Source organism: Nerophis ophidion, linkage group LG16, assembly GCF_033978795.1.
Source record: "Nerophis ophidion isolate RoL-2023_Sa linkage group LG16, RoL_Noph_v1.0, whole genome shotgun sequence".
In the NCBI taxonomy this organism is placed as follows: Eukaryota; Metazoa; Chordata; class Actinopteri; order Syngnathiformes; family Syngnathidae; genus Nerophis; species Nerophis ophidion.
Window position 1 is genome coordinate 29,354,836 of NC_084626.1, and position 24,540 is coordinate 29,379,375.

The window sequence follows — 24,540 nt, forward strand, 5'->3', positions numbered from 1 at the left end:
AGCGAAAGTTTGACAGACATAGCAACAGTAACTTTTGCAGGCAGGGCTAAGAGGAACAAACTTTCGCGCGGATGGGTAGCAGGCTAATGTGCGGACCACAATTACACAAAATGGATACATTTGCAACTCGCACCTCAAAGGTCTGCGGAGAAACAAAAATATGACGGGTCTAATCAACCAAAAAGTCAACCTAAAAGAAAATATGGCGAAGGGTATCTTGCTCTTGGATTCACGGCAGCGGAGGTGGGGGCAGAGGAGAGACCCCTGTGTGTTCTTTGTCTAAAACGGCTAGCAGCAGACAGCCTGAGACCCAACAAAGCAAAGAGACAACTCGAGACCACACATGATGTCCAATAAATTGTTTTGTTGGGGCGATGGGGGTAGGTGGGCCTTGAGTCTAAAGTGCTGATGACAGAAAAAAAAAAAGTTTGAGAAGCCCTGACCTAATTGTACGGATCTCACTTTAAACGGCAAACCGATCATTTAAATGTTTTCACTTTGAATATGAAACGAGGAGTAAAATGTACAATGTACAATATTATCAATTATTTCACAAGGACATGTTTTAAGGATATTGTACAGTATCATTAAATCTAAAATGAATGTGATCACTTTCAGGATCATTTTATTTTTAGCCAGTAAACAACTGTTATGTACTTTTGAATCGGGTTTTCCCCTTTAAATAACAAAAATTATAGAATTTTACAATATTCATTATTATTAAATATTAAATGTGCCAACTAGTTTTACGGCATACATCATCCCCCCTTTACCCATTTGTTAAAAAGACGAAAGTTGATGCGAACGCCTACGTGCTGTCAGAAAACTAAAAGAAGAAGAATGCCTTTGTGCAATTACTGCTAATAAATCAATCAATAAAATGCATCAGTCAAATAGTACAGGCAACTTCGTTAACATGGAGCCACAGACAATTTCATTCAAAAAGTCCCAATTGCTAACATAAAGATACAACAACAAATAAAGGCAAAGAAGGCCTAGTAGGTAATTACAACAACAGACAAAGTATTAAAAATATCGGTCCAATAACTGCACAGGGATGGGCAGAGCCAAAACATGTGTAGCAAGTAAGCTGGAGACTGTTGACACTGAAATAAGGCTATATGTGGCACAGATACAAGATTTATAAACTCTACTTAAACCCCCACTTAAGAACTTTCAGTTTTGGTTTATATTGGCCGCACCAGTGAACCAAAGCGATGGCGTTTTCCCAAAAGGAAAACCACATTTACCATGAGGACTAGCGCATATAGCGTCCAACTGACACGATAATGCCACAATGATTCTGTATTACTGAACTTTCCACAGTAGGAACCTACATTCGTTTTCTACCACTTATTCCCTTTTGAGGACGTGGGGGTCGCTGGCGCCTATCTCAGCTACAATCGGGTGGAAGGAGGTGTACACCCTGGACAAGTCGCCCCCTCATTGCAGGGTCAACATAGATAGACGGACAACATTCGTTGGCACATTTAATATTTAATAATAATGAATATTGTAAAATTCTATAATTTTTGTTATTTAAAGGGGAAAACCCGATTCAAAAGTACATAACAGTTGTTTACTGGCTAAAAATAAAATGATCCTGAAAGTGATCACATTCATTTTAGATTTAATGATACTGTACAATATCCTTAAAACATGTCCTTGTGAAATAATTGATAATATTGTACATTGTACATTTTACTCCTCGTTTCATATTCAAAGTGAAAACATTTAAATGATCGGTTTGCCGTTTAAAGTGAGATCCGTACAATTAGGTCAGGGCTTCTCAAACTTTTTTTTTTTCTGTCATCAGCACTTTAGACTCAAGGCCCACCTACCCCCATCGCCCCAACAAAACAATTTATTGGACATCATGTGTGGTCTCGAGTTGTCTCTTTGCTTTGTTGGGTCTCAGGCTGTCTGCTGCTAGCCGTTTTAGACAAAGAACACACAGGGGTCTCTCCTCTGCCCCCACCTCCGCTGCCGTGAATCCAAGAGCAAGATACCCTTCGCCATATTTTCTTTTAGGTTGACTTTTTGGTTGATTAGACCCGTCATATTTTTGTTTCTCCGCAGACCTTTGAGGTGCGAGTTGCAAATGTATCCATTTTGTGTAATTGTGGTCCGCACATTAGCCTGCTACCCATCCGCGCGAAAGTTTGTTCCTCTTAGCCCTGCCTGCAAAAGTTACTGTTGCTATGTCTGTCAAACTTTCGCTCCTGCCGAGAAATTTAAAGCCTACAGGAAAAATAAGTAATTTACATTTATTTATACGGCGGATTTCACAGACAGAATCACAAAGTGATTTACAGTGTGTATAGAAAATGAAAGCATAGTAAAAAAAAATAAAAAATAAAAAAATGTCCTCCCTTTCCTCGCGCCCCACCTGTCATGTCTCTATTCCCCACACTTTGAGAAATGCTGAATTAGGTCAACATTTTTCGACCCGTATGTACAGTCACCGTGTGCTCGGAGAAGAAGTAGGATTAAATATAAGTTTTACTTCTTAATATTCCTTTTCAGATTTGTTGAAAGGTGCAAATGGAACCAGGTGATGTTACTTGACGTAAACATGTCTGTAACAAATACATCAAAACCATAGCCGCGTGTGTAATGACTAACATTTACATAACATTTTGTAGATGGCATTGCATGTCTTGACTTGTTCTATTCTGTCTTTTGAACGTACAAGTCAATGTCTTGATTTTAGTGTGAGGTTTAACTGTTGTGTTTATTTTGTGTCATTGTGAAGTTTTTTGTACCTGAAAATCAGATATCCCGGCCCCCCAGACACATTTTTTCCTCTATATCTGCTCCCCAGGTCAAAATAATTGCCGAGTGTGACCGTGTGTGACCGTGTGTGACCGTGTGTGACCGTGTGTCTTGGCTACCACTCTTTACCGCATCTCTCCATGAACCCCGAAAAAAACATCCGACCAGGAGCGTTGGGCTGCAGTGCATTGTGGGTAGGCGAGTCTTGTACATGATCATGTTCTGTCGGTTCATTTGCAAAATAAACCAGAGAGCACAACTCAGCTTTGATACAAAATGAAAGTAAAAATAAGACTGAGAAGATCAAAATAATTGTCAAAGCAGCATCAAAGTTGTTGAAAGAACTATCTTGGTACCGGGTGCAAGCTGTACTACGGAGAGTAGACGTGACGGAGTCATGTTACCACATTCCAACACCCTGTTAATGGTCCGGTGGAATGCCAGAAGTTTGATAGCAACCGAACATGAATTAAAGGGATATATTAAAAATATGAAAACTAAACCACGTATAATTTGTATTCAAGAAACAGGGCTGAAGCCAAAATTAAACTTTATAATAAAAGGATATATAACGATTCGTAAAGATAGGAATGAAGGGTAAAGAGGATGATGTGCCACATTTATCAAAGAAGATGTAGTCACGGGTAAAGAAACAGCAGAACCTTTAGCAAAAACATTTGTTAAAGTGCACGGTAATGATAATTTGAGAAATGTGGAAAAACAAAAGAGAGAAAAAACAATGAGTTTAAATATTGGGGAAATGATGGAAGACAACGTTAATAGCTTTACCAACACTATGGATATGACATTTTCTTTGAATGAAATGGTTCGAATTTTGAAAAAGGTTAAAAATACGTCACCGGGGAAAGACCTAGCGGGTTATCAAATGATCAAAAACTTAGGTGGCATCGTCAAAGAAGTGGTCTTGAAATGATATGACAGGATATATGAAGAAGGAGAATGACCGGCAGAGGGGAAAATTAGCGGTAACAATTCCAATATGCAAGTCAGGGTAAGACCCGGAAGAGGCAGGAAATTATAAATTTGGGTAAAAGTAATGGAAAAAAAAAAGATTAATGAAAGACTAGTATATTATTTAGAGTCAAAAGAAATAATCAAAAAACTAACAAAGTGGTAAATAATGTTCAAGACTGGGGAACGGCTTGAGGTTTAAGATTCTCTGTTGGAAAGACAAAAGTCATACATTTTACAAAGACAAAAGTACCAAACAAGCTCCAAATAAAAACTCTAAGGTGAAAATATAGAAGAGGTACAAGTATTTAAATATTTAGGAATATGGTTTGATAAAAATATGAACTAGTCAACCCACATCAGCAAAATAGATTTGATTAGATTAGATTAGATAGTACTTTATTTATTCCTTCAGGAGTGTTCCTTCCGGAAAATAAAAAAATAGGGGAAAAAGTAAAAAGGTGTTAAATATAATGAGGTCTTTGAGGGGTAATGATTGGGGGGCTGATAGGTTAACGTTGAAAACAATACATGTATATATTTATAACTTTAATTCCATCTGTTATTGATTACGGATGCATTATTTACCAATCTGCTTCAAAAACATGACTTGGGAAAATAGACCGGATCCAGTCACAGGCTTTAAGGTTATGTTGTGGAGCTACTACATCAACCCTAGTGGCAGTATTACAAGTAAAAATGAACGAAAAACCTTTGGACAAGAGGAGAGATCAACTCTCAGCAGTTTATCGGGCAACTTTAAAAGGATCCAAGCAAGGATATCCGACTTGTCCAGTGTTACCAATCTGCCAAGAAAAAGAGAAAACAAAAAAGAATAGTTTTGGGTGGATTATAGGAGACATATGTAATAAAGTTAAAATTGACAATATTAAAGTTAGTCCTACAGTACCAATGCCTGCAATACCACCGTGGATGTTTGATAACCCAAAAGAAAACATGCAATTACTAAAGAATAGAAATTTAAATAGTTACCGGATAGAAAAATGGATTGAGATATGATATATACGGATGCATCAAAAACTATATAAAAAAAAATAAAGGTAAGAGCTGTAGCAGTTATCCCACAAGGAAACATAGTATTAAATAAAATAATCAGTGATAAACTATCTGTTTTTACGGGGGAATTGGTAGCAATTTATATGGCAGTTAACTGGATAGAGGAAAACAAAGCAAGGAAAGTAGTTGTGTGCTCGCAGTCCAACAGTGCATTGATGAGCATAAAAAACATAGCATCAGAAACAAGACAAGATTTAGTTTATGAAATAGTTCAGGCAATCTATAGAATAAATAAAGCGGGAGGTGTGGTAACATTTCTTTGGGTTCCTTGGAAGATATTGTAGGATGGAATTCACAACACATAGGATATAAAGCATTATACACGTATTTAAAAAACATTGGGTTAAATAAAAGAATATAGAGTAGGGATCCATCTTGATCCACACTCCATTTCAACCAGAAGGTTGCTTGGCGGAAACAACCGCCCACCTCCGGAATCAGTCCCCGCCCATTCCCCTTAGGCGCGAAATTCATTTGAGCGAAAGACATTGGAATGAGAGGAGCTCTTTAAAGCTCCTGAGAATCTTAAAAAAGCTTACAGAAAACGAGAAAAACTTACAGCGGGTGCCTGTTGGACATTCACCGTCGTTTTCGATGATTTCCCCTCGGAGCAAGGATTCGATGTCTGGAGTCTTTGGCACAATCAAGCCTTCTCCTCTGCCTGGAACGGCCGTTGACGGACCCGCCAGCTTTAAGGGAGACCAGCGAGCCGGAGATGTAAGTAAATATATGTATATATGTATCGTATACCGCATGTTTTTTTTCTTGTAAAATGAGAATCATTTGACTCACCAGACTGCGATTGTGTTAAAACGATCGCGTTAGGATCTTACGGCAAATCCTCTATAAAACAAAATAATGAATACACACAATATTAAATAATTCGAAGGTTTAAACACACCTCGATAATCATCTTCCAACTTTGTAAGACTGTTTAAGCAAAGTTCATCGTCTTTCACTTCGTCGTCATCGGCTGGTAAAAAAAAAAGTATTACAACGTCGTACAAGTGCAATGCTTTTAACGTTTAAATGCTTAAATGGAGTTAAACCAATGTCTAATAACATGGTAAAGCAGAGGTAATGGTGTGTGTGTGTGTGTGTGTGTGTGTGTGCGTGTGTGTGTGTATGTGTGTGTGTGTGTGTGTGTGCGTGCGTGTGTGTGTGTGTGCGTGCGTGTCCTGTTGATTCAAACGGTCATAAACATTTAAACTGTCAGATGGGAAGTCAGTAAAAACTGAACCCTCCTTTTGTCCCCCAAACTGACCTGTTGATTCAAACGACCGTAAAGACCAGTTGCTACGTGACACTGTGTTCTGCGATAGTTTTTTCCATCTGTTTAAATATGTTTTCGTGAGGTACGGAAGTTGTTTCAGTGCGTACGAATGTGTGTGTGTGTGTGTGTGTGTGTGTGTGTGTGTGTGTGTGTGTGTGTGTGTGTGTGTGTGTGTGTGCGTGTGTGTGTGTGTGTGTGTGTGTGTGTGCGTGTGTGTGTGCGTGTCCACCAAAAACTTCCCAATCCACGGTAGATAACGATGAAAATATCGAGAAAGGGCTTCCGTCTCTTCTTTCTTTTAGCTGAAAACTGAATACGATTTAGAAACACTCGACTTTTTTGCGGAGCGTCAATGTAAGTTTTATTATTTTTATCAATCGAAACAGGCGTTTCACTAATCATGACCGAATCGAACAAAGTCTTTACGCTAACGTATAAAGCTCCAAATAATGACTAAGACAATGTCTAATAACATGGTAATAACAGTGCGTACGAATGTGTGTGTGTGTGTGTGTGTGTGTGTGTGTGTGTGTGTGTGTGTGAAGTGCGTGCGTGTCCACATCTCCACACGTAACATTCCCAGCCATCAATACATCGAAATCTGGAAGTTGTTTCAAACGATCGTAAACATTTAAACTATCAAATATATGGTCACATGCTGCTCAGATGACATTGCTTTCTTAAAAAAACTGAACCCTCCTCTGTTCCCTGTCAGGTCTTAACTCCACCCTTTTCCTGGTTTAACCACTCCCACCGCAGGTCTTAACTCTGCCCTCTTTCTGTTTAAAACTCCACCCTCTTCCTGGTTTAACCACTCCCACCGCAGGTCTTAACTCCACCCTCTTCCGGGTAAGCCACACCCACTTGACCTTGACATTTGAACCTGACATTTGAACCTGACCTTTAACCTTGACCTTTAACCTTGACCCCCTCATAAATCATTAACCTTTGAACTTGACCCCTCATAAATCATTGACCTTTGACCTTGAGGGTCATAAATCATTGTTTTATGGGGGGTCATAAATCACTTTTGACTAAAGGTAGGGACTTAACTTCTCTTAGGTGGTATCCAACTTTTAAACATGAAAAGTCTAATTTATTATGTTCAACATTTTGATTACACTTTTTAAATGAAATAAATTGTGCAACAATGAAAGGTTAAGTATATACACATATACATTAATGTATATATACTGTAACATAATGTATAGTCAGTCTATTTGGGGTGCTACATGTCAATAATGTATATTTACAAAATCTAATTAGGTAATTCAAAATAAATTATTGAGAATAATGAAATTTTTCAATAGACTATTTTGATCTGCTCCTTTTTTTTAATAAAAGACAACATTTTGACAATATTTAATGTTGACATTCATTGTATTTTGATTTTTACGTATTTACATTTATCTACTGATTTACCAATAGTTTGCCATATTTTATATGAAAAATATACACATACTCAAAATAATACTGACTTTTATTGACCACTATATAGAACATTTATTAAGAAAGGACCCTATCTTTTAAATAAACTACCACCAGCTCTTCAATCCACAACTGATTTCAATAAAAAAACAAAAAAACAACAACGATTGAAGGCTATGTTGGCTTACAGTGAAGTATTATGAGTATTTCCTGCAAATGTCCTTTTCTTTGCATTGCATATCAACTGTTTTTGTGTGTGAGTGCTTGTGCACATAAATAGATAAATAAATAGTAGTAATAGAACACTTCAGCCTAAAATGAGGAACCAATGTGAGCCTTCTTCTACAGCTGTGTTTTCCTGAATTTCTTTCGATTTCTTTGATCGCCTTCAACTTCCTAAAGTACGAACTGGTGGTTTGGGTTAAAAAGAAGACTAAACAAAAAGTTAAAAAAAACATTCCCACACAAGACAAAGGAAAGAGACCCCGGACAAGCTTGTGCTTGATTGTAAATAAGTCGTCTTGCAGACAACGCTTAAAGCCAGTGAGCCCCCCCAATTGTACATATTTAAATAAACACAAAAATACCAACCTGGATACGCAACATCAAACTGTGGTTTGCATGCTCCAGTTTTTTCTGGCGCAGTTCGACGTCCTTGGCTCGCTGTTGTTCCTTCTGTAGCTTCCGAATGTAATCCACAGAGGCCTTCAGAATGGTGCCTTTATTCCAGCGCATCTCACTGTTAAAAATACAGTGAGAGCAAATATGCAGAGGCAGGAAAATTACATTGAATTAATTGAGTCGTGTTGCAATGACTTAGTTTGTCATACTTACGGGTCACTCGACTTTGGTATGAGAGTACCCAGCTCCTTTATACGGTCGTTAATATTAAATCTTCGCCTCCTCTCAACTGTTAAAAACAAACAAACAGTAGAAACATTGTTACTGATGATAAAGAGGACCTACGAATAATTTTGTCTTTTCAGACTGACAAATGTGGTTACATACTCGTGTTAAACAATGCCAAAGCATCAAATCATAAGGTTCAGGTATTTTGGGGGAAGCTTGCACGCAATTTTGGAATCCTCTGTTCAAGGTGTTAGTCTGGCTACGTTGTGATGTCACTGCGAGGTGGACATACTTATTTAGGGATTAAGTAAAACTTTTAGCCAGAGGACTTCAGGCTATGAGAAAACACACAAAAAAGGTAGGATTAAGTAATATTTTCATTTAATCTCGGCATGCGCATCATAACACATGAATGGTAATAAAAGCAGCTTTTTTTATGCAAAGTCTGAATCAATCAGAGTGTACAGGTGTACCCAATGATGTGACCGCATGATTCTATACAGTATACGGTGTAATACCTGCAACTTTGGTTTACAAACTTAATTGATTCTTGAAAACTGAAAAATTTGCACAGTGAAGCAGAGTTCTCCATAAGAAACAATTTTTAATATAAAAAACGGTTCAAGCCTCGACAAAAGTGACTATTTTAGTAAAGGTTTGTAGACTTTGAACACAATATAAAGTGCAAAACAGAACTGTATTCAAACAAGCATAACAAGGGGTGATGGATCAAGTTCCTACTTAACTAGAAAATTAAATTTCCGTAAAAATTGTAGAAATCGTTTAAATATGAGTGAAATGGTTAAGGAAAGGTGTAAACGTTTTAACTGTAAAATGGTGTGAATGTAGAAATACTGTGCTTATACGAACAATTTGAATGTTGAAGATAGGAAACTGTACTGCAACATACTATAAATTTAAAAATGAAAAATGGATAACAGTTGGAATTTAACTATGAGAATGGCAGCAAAATTGGCAATGGACGCATGCATCCCAAAATTAACTTACTAAATTAACCCTTGTGGGTCAGACCATGCTTTTGGGCAGTTGGGGATTTAAACCAGGTCTGCGCTGCTTGGAAGCTAATCATGCTACTGTACTGAACAGCCCAGCTTTCAGATCTGTTTGCCGCATTGGTGAAAAATGATATGTGTGCGACAGGACTACCGTTAGTTCTTTATAATAAAATTCATTTATTCATATGACTCATAGATGTAAAGAAATATTTGTTTATAAAGTACCTTCCGGGGTTCAAACCCACATCAGTTGGATGAAAGGCACTTGTGTTAGCCTTTCAGCCAAACGGTCTAGTTATCAAAACATTGGCCAACTTTGAATGTTAAAGGGAGGAACATAGCCGTTCGAAATTATATACAGAATTCTTTGCTGCAACAGTCAACTATTTTCAGCTAGTTTTGGGGATACATCAACCTATTTTCAAAAATGAAATATGTTAGGAATGGTTAGAAAAATTGAAGAATGCTGATTAAAATGATAGTGGACTATAGAAGGAAAGATAGAAAAGTTGGACTGTGGAATTACTTGAATATTGAAATACTTTAATCACTTTAATGTTGAAGATTGGAAAATATACTGAAATGTACTAGGACTATAGAAATGATAATGAAATCAGTCCCCCTGGGACTTGAACTCAAGTTTTCTCTGTGAAAGGCAAATGTGTTATCCACTTAGCCAAATTCCCTAGCTGGCAGAGTAATGTCCAACTTTTGTTCTCAAAGGGAGGGAGTTCTTTGCTGCAACAGGACAAAATTTTTAGCTAATTTTAGCCAACAAATAAGTTGAAAACCATGACATACAATGATAGGGGCGATAAATAGGTTATAGTCTAAATTGTATCCATCTTGTGCTTGAATCAATATCACCCAAAATGACATACTGCACCACTACATATGTTGCTGCTAGATGATTTCCTTTACATAATTAATTCAATGTGAAGTTTAACATACAGTATGTTACAAAAGCACATATAAAAGTTGTAGTGCTTAAATAAACTAACATTAACAAGTTGCAAATGAGACCTTAAGGTGACTATTGATTGAAATACACAGGTGGATGCCAATGTTGAATCTTTAATGTAATAGGTCAAAATTACATCATTACCCAGAATGCATTTCTGTGAAAGTATTGCTTTTTTGCTAATTTCAGACTATCCATCCATCCATTCTCTACCCCTTATTCCCTTTGGGGTAGCGGGGGGCGGTGGTGCCTATCTCAGCTACAATCGGGTGAAAAGCGGGGTACACCCTGGACAAGTCGCCACCTCATCGCAGGGCCCCCATTCAAGTACTACCTAGGCCAGACCTGGCTTAGCTTCCGAGATCTGAAGAGATCGGGAGTGTTCAGGGTAGTATGGCTGTAAGCCTAATTTCAGACTAAATAAATGTTTTTTTTTTACTACAAAAAATATATTTTACAATAGTGTTGAACATTTACTTGCATTCAAAGTTTTTTTAAGGGAGAAAAAAAAGTCAACCGTAAGTAAGAATGGTGGGTTGAGTACTCATTGTATTGTCTAATATTTAGGAAAATCATCCATCCATCCATCCATTTTCTACCGCTTATTCCCTTTCGGAGTCGCGGGGGGCGCTGGCGCCTATCTCAGCTACAATTGGGCGGAAGGCGGGGTACACCCTGGACAAGTCGCCACCTCATCGCAGGGCCAACACAGAAAGACAGACAACATTCACACTCACATTCACACACTAGGGCCAATTTAGTGTTTCCAATCAACCTATCCCCAGGTGCATGTCTTTGGAAGTGGGAGGAAGCCGGAGTACCATTCACGGGGAGAACATGCAAACTCCACACAGAAAGATCCTCAGCCTGGATTTGAACCCAGGACTGCAGGAACTTCGTATTGTGAGGCAGACGCACTAACCCCTCTGCCACCGTGAAGCCCTAGGAAAATCATTAAAACTATATAAATTGGGAATTTTCGGGAGTAAAAACATACCAAGTTTTATGGTCCTAATCAAGTTAAATGGTTTACTGGTGCAATGATTGGAATTAGTTGAAAAAGGTGGGTAGAGCAGTTGAAAGAAAAATAGGGCAAATAAATATGAAAATTATGATTTGCTGTAAAACTGGAAATATATTGTTGAATGAGCCTGCATATCCTAAAAGCACTGAACATTCTGAAGCTTGAACAGGATCAATCGGATGAACAGTTTGGGAGTTAGTTGCGGATGAAAAAAAACACACACACACACACACACACACACACACACACACACACACACACACACACACACACACACACACACACACACACACACACACACACACACACACACACACACACACACACACACACACACACACACACACACACGCCACTAGGGTGCCCTCACAAATGATCGAAATCATTTTAATAACCATATTTCTACAATGATAAACATTTAAAAAAATTAAATCTATCTACGTGTGAGCTCTTGTGCTTCTAGAGGAGATGTACAGTACCTATGGTGTCTTTTCCTCCCTGTAAAGTAAGTTTGCTTGGATGACAACTGATATCTTAATCTTATCTTAATATCTCGGTTTGTGTTGTGGTTCCACCCAGAACAAGTTACAAAGTATGACACTCTTTTAAACTTTTATTGACAATCTCGTGCTAACAACTGGTTAAATTGTGACACAATCTTTCACGTGCGGAAACGTCTTTTTCTGTCACGCACAACACTTTTCATTCTTCGTCAATTATCTCTCAGAAACGGTATACTTAGAAGACATTTTTGAACTCTGAACTTGACCACACATATCAACACCAGCACGTGGTTAATTTACAATAGTTATTCAACAGTTGTGTTTATTTACAATTACATGTTAGCTCTCTCTTTTCCCATGTCCCGAATGGCTTAATAGCGTTGCACAGTCCATCTTCATGAAAGTATTTTCCTCTGGTTTATTAGTAAAATTTCCATTAAAAGTAAACTGATAATTGTAAATTATTATTTCCAGTATAGACAACAACGATGTGGTTCAGTGGTTGACGTCACTTGGCACAGGAAGGGACACACGGTATCAAGTCAACAACAGTTACAGTTGCTCCTTGTGGACACACTGCCCCTTAGTGTTTTGGAAGAGAAATACTGGTCTGGCACCACCCCCAACGAAAGAACTATAAATCAAACAAGACGCCATCAAGAGGGACACAAACTACATCATGCGAGAGTATATTCCATCTCCTGTAAGTGAGATGAAGGCCCCGCTTCTGTTACAATAATGTTCCCTGCGTTTTTTGTCTGGCAGGCATGACTGAATTAAGCGGTTGTACACAGAGACATGGTTCTCACACGGAGGCATACATGGCTCGAAGTTTTTGACCGTGTCGGGAAAAAATTGCGATACCAACTTCAAGATAGTATATATTTAAACAGTGTTTATAGATTATCTCATTCATCCAGGCCATTGTATTCTTAATATACTCTCTATTTTCCACTTTAACGTTTGCATTGACAGAAAGGTTTGTCTTTTGCATCTCAACAGTTGTTTTTTTTCACTACAAGACGTTAGAGTATAAATAGTTGCACCAGCTGCTTGCTAAACTAGATCTGACCAATTTAAGTCAAAAACTAGATCTGACCAATGTAGTCTATGAGCATGAACTGATGAAGCCGACTTGGATGAGAGGCGAAACATCTTCTAAGACAAACCAAATAGTCCAGTTGCAAAGCAGTGTACATTTTCAAAAGATAAATTATGATACTTTTAAAGAGGGTGAGGCATGGTTTAATTTGCAATCTTGGTACGCCTACAGAATCGCACATCTTGCAGACAGACTCAAAAAACAGGTTATGCATATAAGTGTAGAGCGAAATGTATGCAAAATATACACCAAAGCATATCCACTAATATAATGTGCACCATAAAGAAGTGTTTTAAATGTAGATTAAAATCATCATGGGTCCCCTTTAGTGCAAATTCAATAATATAATTTTATCTAAAAGTTTCAAGTGAATAGTCTCAACTTACTCAAGTTGTGGTTGTCTTTTTTCTGTCTCTCCTTCATAAAAGCTTTGCTGTCAACTTCTGAAAAGAAAAATTATGTGTTCGGTAATGACTTGAAAAGTGTATTAAACAAGGTTTTTCAATGTTTTGAAGTAAACTACAGAATATTTGATTGTACCTGTAATTTCTCTTTTAATTTTCGGAAGATCAGCAGGGCAGGAGTTGCTAACAGTGAGGGTGGGTGCTGCCATTCCAGGGCTATTATAAACATCCAGTAGATTTCCTGGGAGCTAAATGAAACAAAGGTAAGGACATGCTTGTTAAAAAATCGTATTGTAAAAGCATAAACCACACTTCTGTTTTCATTCACCATGTTCTCACATCAGATCAGTTTATTCAAGTGACGCTATTTATTTGCTATGTGTAAACAACAATCTTCAAAGATCACAAACTGGCTTTACCTCGCTGTGCTTCTTTTTTCTTTCTTCCAACATCACCATAATCCTCATTTTCTGTTAAGTGTCGATAGTTTGGCAAGTTGTATGTGCCTGTAAACCTGGCAGCTTTACAATCCGGTCTTTAATGAGCGCTAACCACTTTGTGGGACTTCTTGCCTTGTACCCTCTGATAATTTACCCCGCCCAGGCAGCACGTTCGTGACAAATGGCAAGCAAGTGCCAAAAGCATATATTTACTCCTACAACTATTCCTGCTTCAGAATTCCGCGCATTAAGGAGACAGTCCATTTAAGGAAAGACAAAACAAAAATAAAATATATGTTTACACATATATATGACCAAAAACGTGACCTGAGTTTGTGAAAATTTACAAAAACATTTGAGAAAATAAAAATATCAATCTAAAAAATGTAGTATCGAACAGTATACTGATTAGGGGTTCGACAATATAAAACATTTCATATCAGTTATTGTGACCAAAATTATCACGGTTATCATTATTATTGCCATGTTAAATGTTCATAAAAGGTACTTGTACACAGTTAAATCTGTTGACAAAGTTATTTTAAAAAATGTTTTAAAAAATTACATAGAAACTGTTTGAAAACCCACAATTTTGCATGTTGTGTGTTTTTATGCTTCACTGACAGTGCTTTAGTCCTTAATTGTTTATTAGCTAAACTTTTATTGTTTTAAATATTGTTATTTACTTTAGCATTTTAAGACTTATTTAAATAAAAGGAGTGGAACAAATAAACAACATTATTATTATTTATTATTTCTGCCGGGTGTTGTGGTGTCCTCTGTTGAGTGATCCTTTAACGCACCTTAAAAACATCACCGTCTCATATTCTTTTGAGTATAGAATGATCAATTTATTCTAAGACAACACAGCTTGTAGGTTCAATGTGCACAATTTAATATCTCAGTTGCTTAGACAGCAATGTCTTTATATATGTTTGGAATAGATTGGGATATGTCCTTTCTTAAAGGAGAAAGATGGTAATGTCTATTGTTTTCATGTTAGCATTTAAGCTGACACCTGTCTATCAGTCACCCTTCCATCCATCCATTTTCTGCCGCTTATTCCCGTTCGGGGTCGCGGGGGGCGCTGGCGCCTATCTCAGCTACAATCGGGCGGAAGGCGGGGTACACCCTGGACAAGTCGCCACTTCATCGCAGGGCCAACACAGATAGACAGACAACATTCACACTCACATTCACACACTAGGGCCAATTTAGTGTTATTATTAAACTCCTGACAGTTAGTATTACCACTTTACCACTTTAATAAACTTTTTGAAAAATCTATCAGTCACGATTTTTCAAAAAGTTTATTAAAGTGGTAATACTAACTGTCAAGAGTTTAATAATAATGTTTATTGTTATTTTCCTTATATGGATACTACCTTTGGTATCGACACCAGAAATATATGGATCGATTCGCCCTGTTCTTACACGTCTTGCGCTGGCTGTGACAATGCAGATACACCAACAGTTGTTGTCATATTAGCTTTTCTCTAGACTATGTTAGTCCTACTTGTTAATTTCCATCTAAACTTCTTAAACTTTAAAAGGCACTCATTTCTTGGTGTTGTCTAAAGCGAGCTTAGCGGTTTGCTTAGCTACTAGCATGCTTGCTCTTGGCCTGCTGTCGGTGTGTAACATGTTTAGCCTTGTCCTCCAGTGATAATGCCACTGGATTATGATACATACAGGAAGATACAAAACATGCAGTTCATTTTCTGTACTGGAAGTGATTATTATTAGCTTGGAGCAGTGTTTTTCAACCATTGTGTCACTAGTGTGCCGTGAGATACAGTCTGGTGTGCTGAGGGGAGATTAAGTAATTTCACCTAACTGGGTTAAAAATATTTTTTGCACACCAGTAATAATGATCCGCAAATGTGACGTTGTTGTTGAGTGTCTGTGGTGTCTGGATTATGGCAGAGTAACTGTGTAAAACCCTTCCATATCAGTAAGTGGCAGCAGGTAGCTAATTGCTTTGTAGATGTCGGGAACATGGTTTATCGTGATCACAATATGCGGGAGGCAGCTTGTAAGTAAAAAGGTATCTAACACTTAAACCAAAAACAAACAAAAGGCGAGTGCCACTAAGAAAAGGCATTGAAGCTTAGGGATGGTTATGCAAAACTAAACTAAAACTGAACTTACTGCAAAATTAACAAAAACAGAATTATGGACGACAGTAAAGACTTACTGTGGACCAGACGGCGTCCACATAGTACATCCAAACATGACATGACAATCAACAATGTACCCACAAAGAAGGATAAAAACAACTTAAATAGTCTTGATTGCTAAAACAAAGCAGGTGCGGGGAACAGCACTTACAGGAAGACATGAACTTGCTACAGGAAAATACCAACAAAAGAAGAAAAGCCACCAAAATAGGAGCGCAAGACAAGAACTAAAACACTACACACAGGAAAACAGCGAAAAAAACTCCAAATAAGTCAGGGGGTGAAGTGACAGGCGGTGACAGTACACCTACTTTGAGTCAAGAGCTATATTGATGCATGCTTGGTTATGGTTTAAAGTCATATCCAACAATTGTGACAACGACCTTTTACTGTTCACAGAGTTTAGTTTTTTAATGATTTCTGCTAATGGTGTGCCTTCGCATTTTTTTCAATTAAAAAAATGTGCTTTGGCTCAGAAAAGGTTGAAAAACACTGGATTGGAAAATGTAGTGTATGGAGAAACATACATTAAGGCAAAAAATAAATACAGTGTCTTTTAATGATCACATCAGAGATTGTGATCATTAAAAGGGATTAATCATATACTATTTCACAAAAATCAGTTAGCATTTATCTGTGACACATCCATACTATGAAGGTTGTAAGAATGTTTCTGATACGCACATCTAATAAGTCATTTATTTATGAAAACACTTTGAAAATGTAAATGTGTAAACATTTTGCTTACCGTGCTTGGTAACTGAAGGCCTGAGTCAATCAATGTAATGATCTCATCATTAAAACTGGATTCCAGACTAATTATATCGTCGATGACATCTTCAATCTAGGTCAAGTAAATGGGAACAAACATACGTGGGATAATATGAGTAAAAATGACAGTGTTGCACATTCATACGTAGTGAATACAGGTCACTTTGAATGGTAGAAATCTAGCCGTCGAGAGGCCTCATGCAAGAGGAGAGCTGGCATTGTGAATCAGCGGGTGCAGTATTTAACATCATATTGTGACACCAGTCCAACAAGTATATGATGACAACAGGAATGCAACATCACAGTGGGACTCAGGGGCACATCACCGCAGGACAAACAGAAAGCAATTAGGTATGAAGTGAGCAAAAGGCTTGACTTCAAACTTCACTGGAAGGTAACAGAGACCGCTAGATTGTATCAGCAAAGGAAAGAAAATCAAAAGTTTGGCATACTTCCTCCTTGTTGGACCCGATGTTAAGTAGGGCCATTGGGCTGTTGGGGACACTGTTGGCAGTGGTGGCAATCTCAGGGGCAGAACGGCACTGTGGCACAGGTGACACACCTAGCATCTGAGTAACTCCGTTGTTACTCAGCGTGGTAGAGAGGTACTGTTTCACCTGCTGCCTCTGTGCTTGCTGTATGTGATACTTGGTGGGGTTCTCCAAGTGGGTCTGCACCTGCAACAATTGAACCGTAGCTTCTCTTTTAAGACACACCCAATACACCATGATGGGCAACGTGGAGGAGGTTCTTACTTTCAGCACTTCCACAGGCACCTGCGCTGGAGGTGGCCGGGCAGCGTTTGGAGGCAGCGTGACGGAGATGGCTGGAGTGGAGTCGGAAGCCCGCAGCTGGGAGGCAGAAGCATGCTGCTGGGCTTCCCGCCTCTCCTGCTCCTGAGCTTGTTCTCGCATCAGCTGCTGCCGCATCAACACGCGCGACGACATGGCGGAGGAGCGCGATCACAATCTAATATGGAGCTACAAAACCACCACAGAGCACAGAAACATATTAGACAAACAGCACCATTTTGGTAAAAAACATGCAGTAATTATATAATATAATGGCATGCAGTTTTGATTGATTGATTGAAACTTTTATTAGTAAGTTGTAGGGCTGGGCGATATATCGATAAATACGATATATCACGAGTTTGTCTCTGTGCGATATAGAAAATGACTATATCGTAATATTCGAGTATACGTTCTCACACAGTTGCTTTTAGCTGCGGGCATTAAACTACAGTCTCTCCTTCTCACAGACAAGCAGGCGGAAAAACTTACACACATCACATACTGTCACGACAGACGTCACATACTGTACGTATACACCTTCGCCCAGCAGAGAGGAAGCAGACTGGGTAACGTTAGCTGTAATGCTAACGTAGCCGTATGAGTCGTAATAAGAGAGAAAGAAGGTGCGAATCTGGTAACAAATGAAGGAAGACTTAATTCCCAATAAAAACAGCAGAAAGTCCATCGTCTGGCAGTGGTTTGGCTTCTAGTGGGAATATGTCGAACAGACAACCGTATTTTGTCAAGTGTGGGGCAAAAGCGTTCCTATAAAAAGTAGCATTACTGCTAATATGTAGCATCATTTGAAAAGTCACTCGCTAGAGAATGAAGAGAATTTAATAACGTCCACATAGTGAAGGACGAATACTATTTGATTTCCTATTATGCAGCTCATTTTTATTTGACACTTAGAATGTCTCTGACAATCTTGCACTTTCTGTTTTGGAAATGACATGAATGTTTGTGCCACTGCTTAATAACTTTAATAAATACACTTTTGGTCAATTGACTTACCGTATTTCCTTGAATAGCCGCCGGGGCGCTAATTAATTTAAAACCTCTTCTCACTCCTGCGCTTATTCAAAGCATGCGGTAAAAGTAAGCAGGCGCTAATAATTTAAAAATCTATTCTCACCCCTGCGCTTACCAATTGCATGCAATAAAAAATTTGAGTGTGATTAAAAAAAATAAAAAAATAAAACATCATTCTGCGTCCGCGACCCGGTGATTGGGGACTACTGCTCTACAGCATATCATCGCAGCCACTTTTACACCATGCTGCCTGCGTGCCGGCCAAACGCATGCATTTCGCTGTTTCTTAGATGAGATTGCAATGCATACTTGGTTAACAGCCATACCTTTTACACTGATGATTGTGATATAAACAACTTTAAAACTCTTACTAATATGCGCCACACTCTGTGAACCCACACCAAGCACATTTCTGGAGAGCATTGGCTCTGTGGCACATTATAAACGCAGCATAGGGATTACCCATAATGTCATGTATCCGTGACTCTTGGCTATTATACACGCGCCCCCAACCCTGCCAGGAGTCGTGGATGCATTGCATTGTGGGTAGGTGTTGTGTTGCGTTTGTGGTGTGTTGCAGGGCATATGTTCTCCAGAAGTGTGTTTGTCATCATTTAATGTGGGTTCACAGAGTGTGGCGTGTATTGGAGTGTTGAAGTTGTTTTCTATCACAACCATTAGTGTGATCTGTATGGCTGTGGAACAAGACGCCTGGTTAACACACAGTAGAAGCACAAAAAAACTCCGCTGCCATTATAAAAATGACGGCAGGGGACGGATCACTCGTGACGTCACAAATTTAACCCGACGGTTAAAGTAAGCGTGCGCTTATTGATTAGGGGAGCGAGTTTAACCCGGCCGTAATTCAAGGCCGGCGAATATTACATGCTCGGCGGCTATTCAAGGAATTAAGGTAGTTGTGATTTCCCTCTCTGCATGAAAGTTTAAAAGTAGCATATATGAATGCAGTACAAAGAGAATGTTTTAATGTAGACACACAGAATCATCATACTGCTGTGATTATATGTATCAAGTGTTCATTCAAGGTCAGGGCAAAATATCGTAATACATATCGTATATCACAATATGGCCTAAAAATATCAAGATATTAAAAAAAGGCCATATCGCCTAGCCCTAGTAGGTTGTACAGTACAGTACATATTCCGTACAATTGACCACTAAATGGTCAACTTGTTTAAGTCGAGGTCCACGTAAATCAATTCATGGTAGTTTGGGAACCACTGCTCTAGAGGGAACATGACAGAAAACAAATGAACACGTGTGTATGTGAAACTGACACTGACACAGTCCTGTTTCTATCAGTAATTTGTAAACATGTATTTATCTTGATCAACTAATGGATGTCTTCAACAAGCTACCACTTTGCCAAACTACCGTAAATGACCGCCATGGCCATGTAAATGACCGCCATAACCACAACAGCGGGGGGAGCTCCACAAACCACGTCAAACCCAGATTCCGATCTAACAAAGGTCTTAACTCATTCCCTTACTATGCCACATCAATATGGAATGCACTCCCAACAGGTGTAAAAGAAAGTGCATCTCTATCCTCCTTCAAAACTGCACTAAAAGAACACCTCCAGGCAACTTCAACCCTAGACTAACACCCTCCCCCCAACCACATCCCCCCTCCCTGGATTGTAAATAATCAAATGTGAATAATCAAATGTATATACTTGTTCTTATGCTTTTTGAGCTCACTATGTTCACTGCACATATCATACCAAGTGAGGCCTACACTGTTAAAAAGTACATTTCTCAGATGATATAATTGTTGATGGCTGAAGTATGCTGATAGCAACCCAACACAACCCCCTATCCCCCTCCACATCCAAACCCTTCGGATTGTTAATAATGTAAATAATTCAATGTATATACTCTGATGTCCGAGTCCATGGTTCTCGCCCAGAAAAGGGTGGAGTGCCATCTCCGAGTTGGGGAAGAGACCCTGCCCCAAGTGGAGGACTTCTAGTAGCTAGGAGTCTTGTTCACGAGTGAAGGAAGAGTAAATTGTGAGATCGACAGGCAGATCGGTGCGGCGTCTTCACTAATGCGTCCGCTGTATCAATCCGTTGTGGTGAAGAAGGAGCTGAGCCGAAAGGCAGAGCTCTCAATTTACTGGTCGATCTACGTTCCCATCCTCACCTATGGTCATGAGCTTTGGGTTATGACTGAAAGGACATTATCACGGGTACAAATGGCCGAAATGAGTTTCCTCCGCCGGGTGGCGGGGCTCTCCCTTAGAGATAGGGTGAGAAGCTCTGCTATCCGGGGGGAGCTCAAAGTATTGAGAGGAGCCAGATGAGGTGGTTTGAGCATATGGTCAGGATGCCACCCGAACGCCTCCCGAGGGTGGTGTTTAGGGTACGTCCAACCGGTAGGAGGCCACAGGGAAGACCCAGGACTTGTTGTGAAGACTATGTCTCCTGGCTGGCCTGGGAACGCCTCGGGATCCCCCGGGAAGAACTGGAAGAAGTGGCTGGGGAGAGGAAAGTCTGGGCTTCCCTGCTTAAGCTGCTGCCCCCGTGACTCGACCTCGGATAAGCGGAGGAAGATGGGTGGATGGACACTCTGATGATTAACTTGTGTGATGACTGCATTATGCATGTATTTGTACCATGAATTGATTAACGTGGGCCCCGACTTAAACAAGTTGAAAAACTTATTCGGATGTTATCATTTAGTGGTCAATTGTACGGAGTACCGTATTTCCTTAAATTGCCGCAGGGCATATAGTTTGCGCCTGCCTGGAACTACTGCCGGGTCAAACTCGCTTCGCAACCTTCTCGCAGCCTGTTTGGAAGCGCAAGACAAACAAAAATAAATCCGGACAGACGTGCCAATTTCATATATCCTTCGATTAATTACCTCGGAGGTTATGTATTTACTGGGGTTTGTTTGTATGTATGTCTTTTTGTTAGTTACCGTATTTCCTTGAATTGCCGCAGGGCATATAGTATGTGCCTGCCTTGAATTATTGCCGGGTCAAACTCGCTTCGCAAAATAATTAGCGCATGCTTAGTATTACCGCCTAGTCAAACTCGTGACGTCGCAAGTGACACTTGCCCTCTCATCATTTTCAAAATGGAGGAGGCTGATTTCAATACCAGTAATTTGAGATTGCATAAAGAGAAGACGATTAAGAGCTATTCAGTAAGATTTAAGGTCCAAGCTTACATCACACTCAAAATTTTACTGCATGCCTTTGGTAAGTGCCAGAAGTGAGAAAAGGTTTTAAAATAATTAGCGCATGCTTATTTTTACCGCATGCCTTTGGTAAGCGCAGGAGTGAGACGAGGTTTTAAATTAATTAGCGACCCGGCGGCAATTCAAGGAAATACGGTATGTGCAATCGGCAGACCCGTCAGCGATCCTGTTCTGTCTCCCTGTAATGTTTGTCTGATCTTGAATGGGATTGTGCTGAAAATGTTAATATTGAAGGAACAAATAAAGTACTATCTATCTATCTATCCATCCATCCATTTTTTACCGCTTTTTCCCCTTTTGGGTCGCTGGCGCCTATCTCAGCTACAATCGGGCGGAAGGCGGGTACACCCTGGACAGGTCGCCACCTCATCGCAGGGCCAACACAGATAGACAGACAACATTCACACACTAGGGCCAAATTAATGTTGCCAATCAACCTATCTCCAGGTGCATGTCTTTGGAAGTGGGAGGAAGCCGGAGTACCCGGAGTGAACCCACGCATTCACGGGGAGAACATGCTAACCCCACACAGAAAGATCCCGAGCCTGGGATTGAACATAAGACTGCAGGACCTTTGTATTGTGAGGGAGATGCACTAACCCCTCTGCCACCGTGAAGCCCTATATCTATCTATCTATCTATCTATCTACTAAAAAATGTTTCAATCATCCATCCATCCATCCATTTTCTACCGCTTGTTCCCTTTTGGGGTTGCGGGGGGCGCTGGCGCCTATCTCAGCTACAATCGGGCGGAAGGCGGGGTACACCCTGGACAAGTCGCCACCTCATCGTAGGGCCAACACAGATAGACAGACAACATTCACACTCACATTCACACACTAGGGCCAATTTAGTGTTGCCAATCAACCTATCCCCAGGTGCATGTCTTTGGAAGTGGGAGGAAGCCGGAGTACCCGGAGTGAACCCACGCATTCACGGGGAGAACATGCAAACTCCACACAGAAAGATCCCGAGCCTGGGATTGAACCCAGGACTGCAGGACCTTCGTATTGTGAGGCAGACGCACTAACCCCTCTGCTATCTACCTATCTACTAAAAAAAAGTTTCAATCAATCAATCAAAAAAAACTTATTTGACTCATAATAGTATTAGTCATTATTGAACGACTATAGATGATACTATACATTGTTTTTTTTACAGTAGTTACGCACTTTTTAAAAATTGACAACCTGTTTTCCCGTTCAATCAATCAATCAAAAAACCTTATTTGACTCATATTAGTATTAGTCATTATTGAACGACTACAGATGATACTATAAATTGTTTTTTTTACAGTAGTTACGCACTTTTAAAAAAAATGACAACCTGTTTTCCCGTATACACGCATTTGATAAAATACGCAACGTCACAAAATTGACAGCTGTGTGTTGACAGGCCCACTACATTACAACGTGATGAAAATAGACCCCTACTCAACGACGTTCAAAAATATCACGGATACAACTGTTTTTTTTTCCATTCTCCGTCCCATAAATATGAGTGTATTTTGTTAAAAAGCACAACGTTTGTATGAAAAGGGAAGTTGTGTACAGCTATAGCTAACTAGCCAAAATGACTAATTGCCGACAAAGCTAACTGTAGCTAACCGCGTTAAATAAATAGAATAGGACTTTACAACATACTGTAAGAACACCAGTGTCCAACTTGATCAGAGCCATGAATCCATAAACTCCATGCTGTCTTTAGCCATTTTGAAATAAGTTTCATTAATAGCAGCAGTAGGCGCCGCTCGCCATGGCCGCCCCGAACATTGTTGTTTACCTCGGCCAACGCGCTGAGGTCATCCCGCAAATCTTACCCGGAAGTTGTTGACTAATTCGAAACCTTGTTTGCTGAATCATCTAAACCAGGGGTCTCAAACTCAATTTACCTGGGGGCCACTGGATGCAGAAACTGGTTGGGCTGGTCCGCAAGAAAAGATTTCTTAAAAAATCTAACATGCACTTTTTAATGAATTCACCGTCTATGAATGGCTTTCCCGCCCTAGCAACATACTTGTCAACCCTCACAATTTTTCCAGGAGACTCCTGAATTTCAGTGCACCTCCCGACAATCTACCGGTGCAAGCATTCTCCCGAATTTTTCCCAATTTTCACCCGGCCGACATTATTAAGGGCCGCCGTGCGTCCTCTACAACAGTGGTTCTCAACCTTTTTTCAGTGCTGTACCCCCTGTGAACATGTTTCTAATTCAAGTACACCCTAATCAGAGGAAAGCATTTTGGTTGAAAAAAAAAGAGAAAAATAAGTCAAATACAGCAGTGGTCCCCAACCACCGGGCCGCAGAATAATTTTTTATAAAAAAAATATATTTTTTTTTATTAAATCAACATAAAAAACACAATATACACTTACAAATAGTGCACCAACCACAAAAAAACTCAATTTTTCATGACAAAAACGTCCCTTTTTCATGACAAAGAAGAAAAAAAGAAAAAAAAAGGACCCCCCCCAGGCCGCGGGACAAATTATTAAGCGTTGACCGGTCCGCATAGGTTGATTGGCAACACTAAATGGTCCCTAGTGTGTGAATGTGAGTGTGAATGTTGTCTCTCTATCTGTGTTGGCCCTGCGATGAGGTGGCGACCTGTCCAGGGTGTACCCCGCCTTCCGCCCGATTGTAGCTGAGATAGGCGCCAGCGCCCCCCACGACCCTAAAAGGGAATAAGCGGTAGAAAATTGATGGATG

General features: G+C 39.6%; 1 protein-coding gene across 1 annotated transcript in view; it reads right to left on the reverse strand.

The window, feature by feature from the left end:
- The window catches only part of tfe3b (transcription factor binding to IGHM enhancer 3b), a 33,718-nt gene extending 10,103 nt beyond the window's left edge, over positions 1-23,615 (reverse strand). The window contains exons 1-8 of the mRNA XM_061874837.1: positions 23,475-23,615; positions 17,531-17,755; positions 17,228-17,452; positions 16,753-16,848; positions 13,521-13,632; positions 13,367-13,423; positions 8,360-8,435; positions 8,117-8,264 (exon numbers count right to left, since the gene is read on the reverse strand). Of these exons, the coding sequence (XP_061730821.1) occupies positions 8,117-8,264; positions 8,360-8,435; positions 13,367-13,423; positions 13,521-13,632; positions 16,753-16,848; positions 17,228-17,452; positions 17,531-17,722 (906 nt within the window). The 5' untranslated portion in view covers positions 17,723-17,755; positions 23,475-23,615. The remainder of the gene's footprint in view (positions 1-8,116; positions 8,265-8,359; positions 8,436-13,366; positions 13,424-13,520; positions 13,633-16,752; positions 16,849-17,227; positions 17,453-17,530; positions 17,756-23,474) is intronic.
- Between the last annotated feature and the right edge of the window lie 925 nt (positions 23,616-24,540).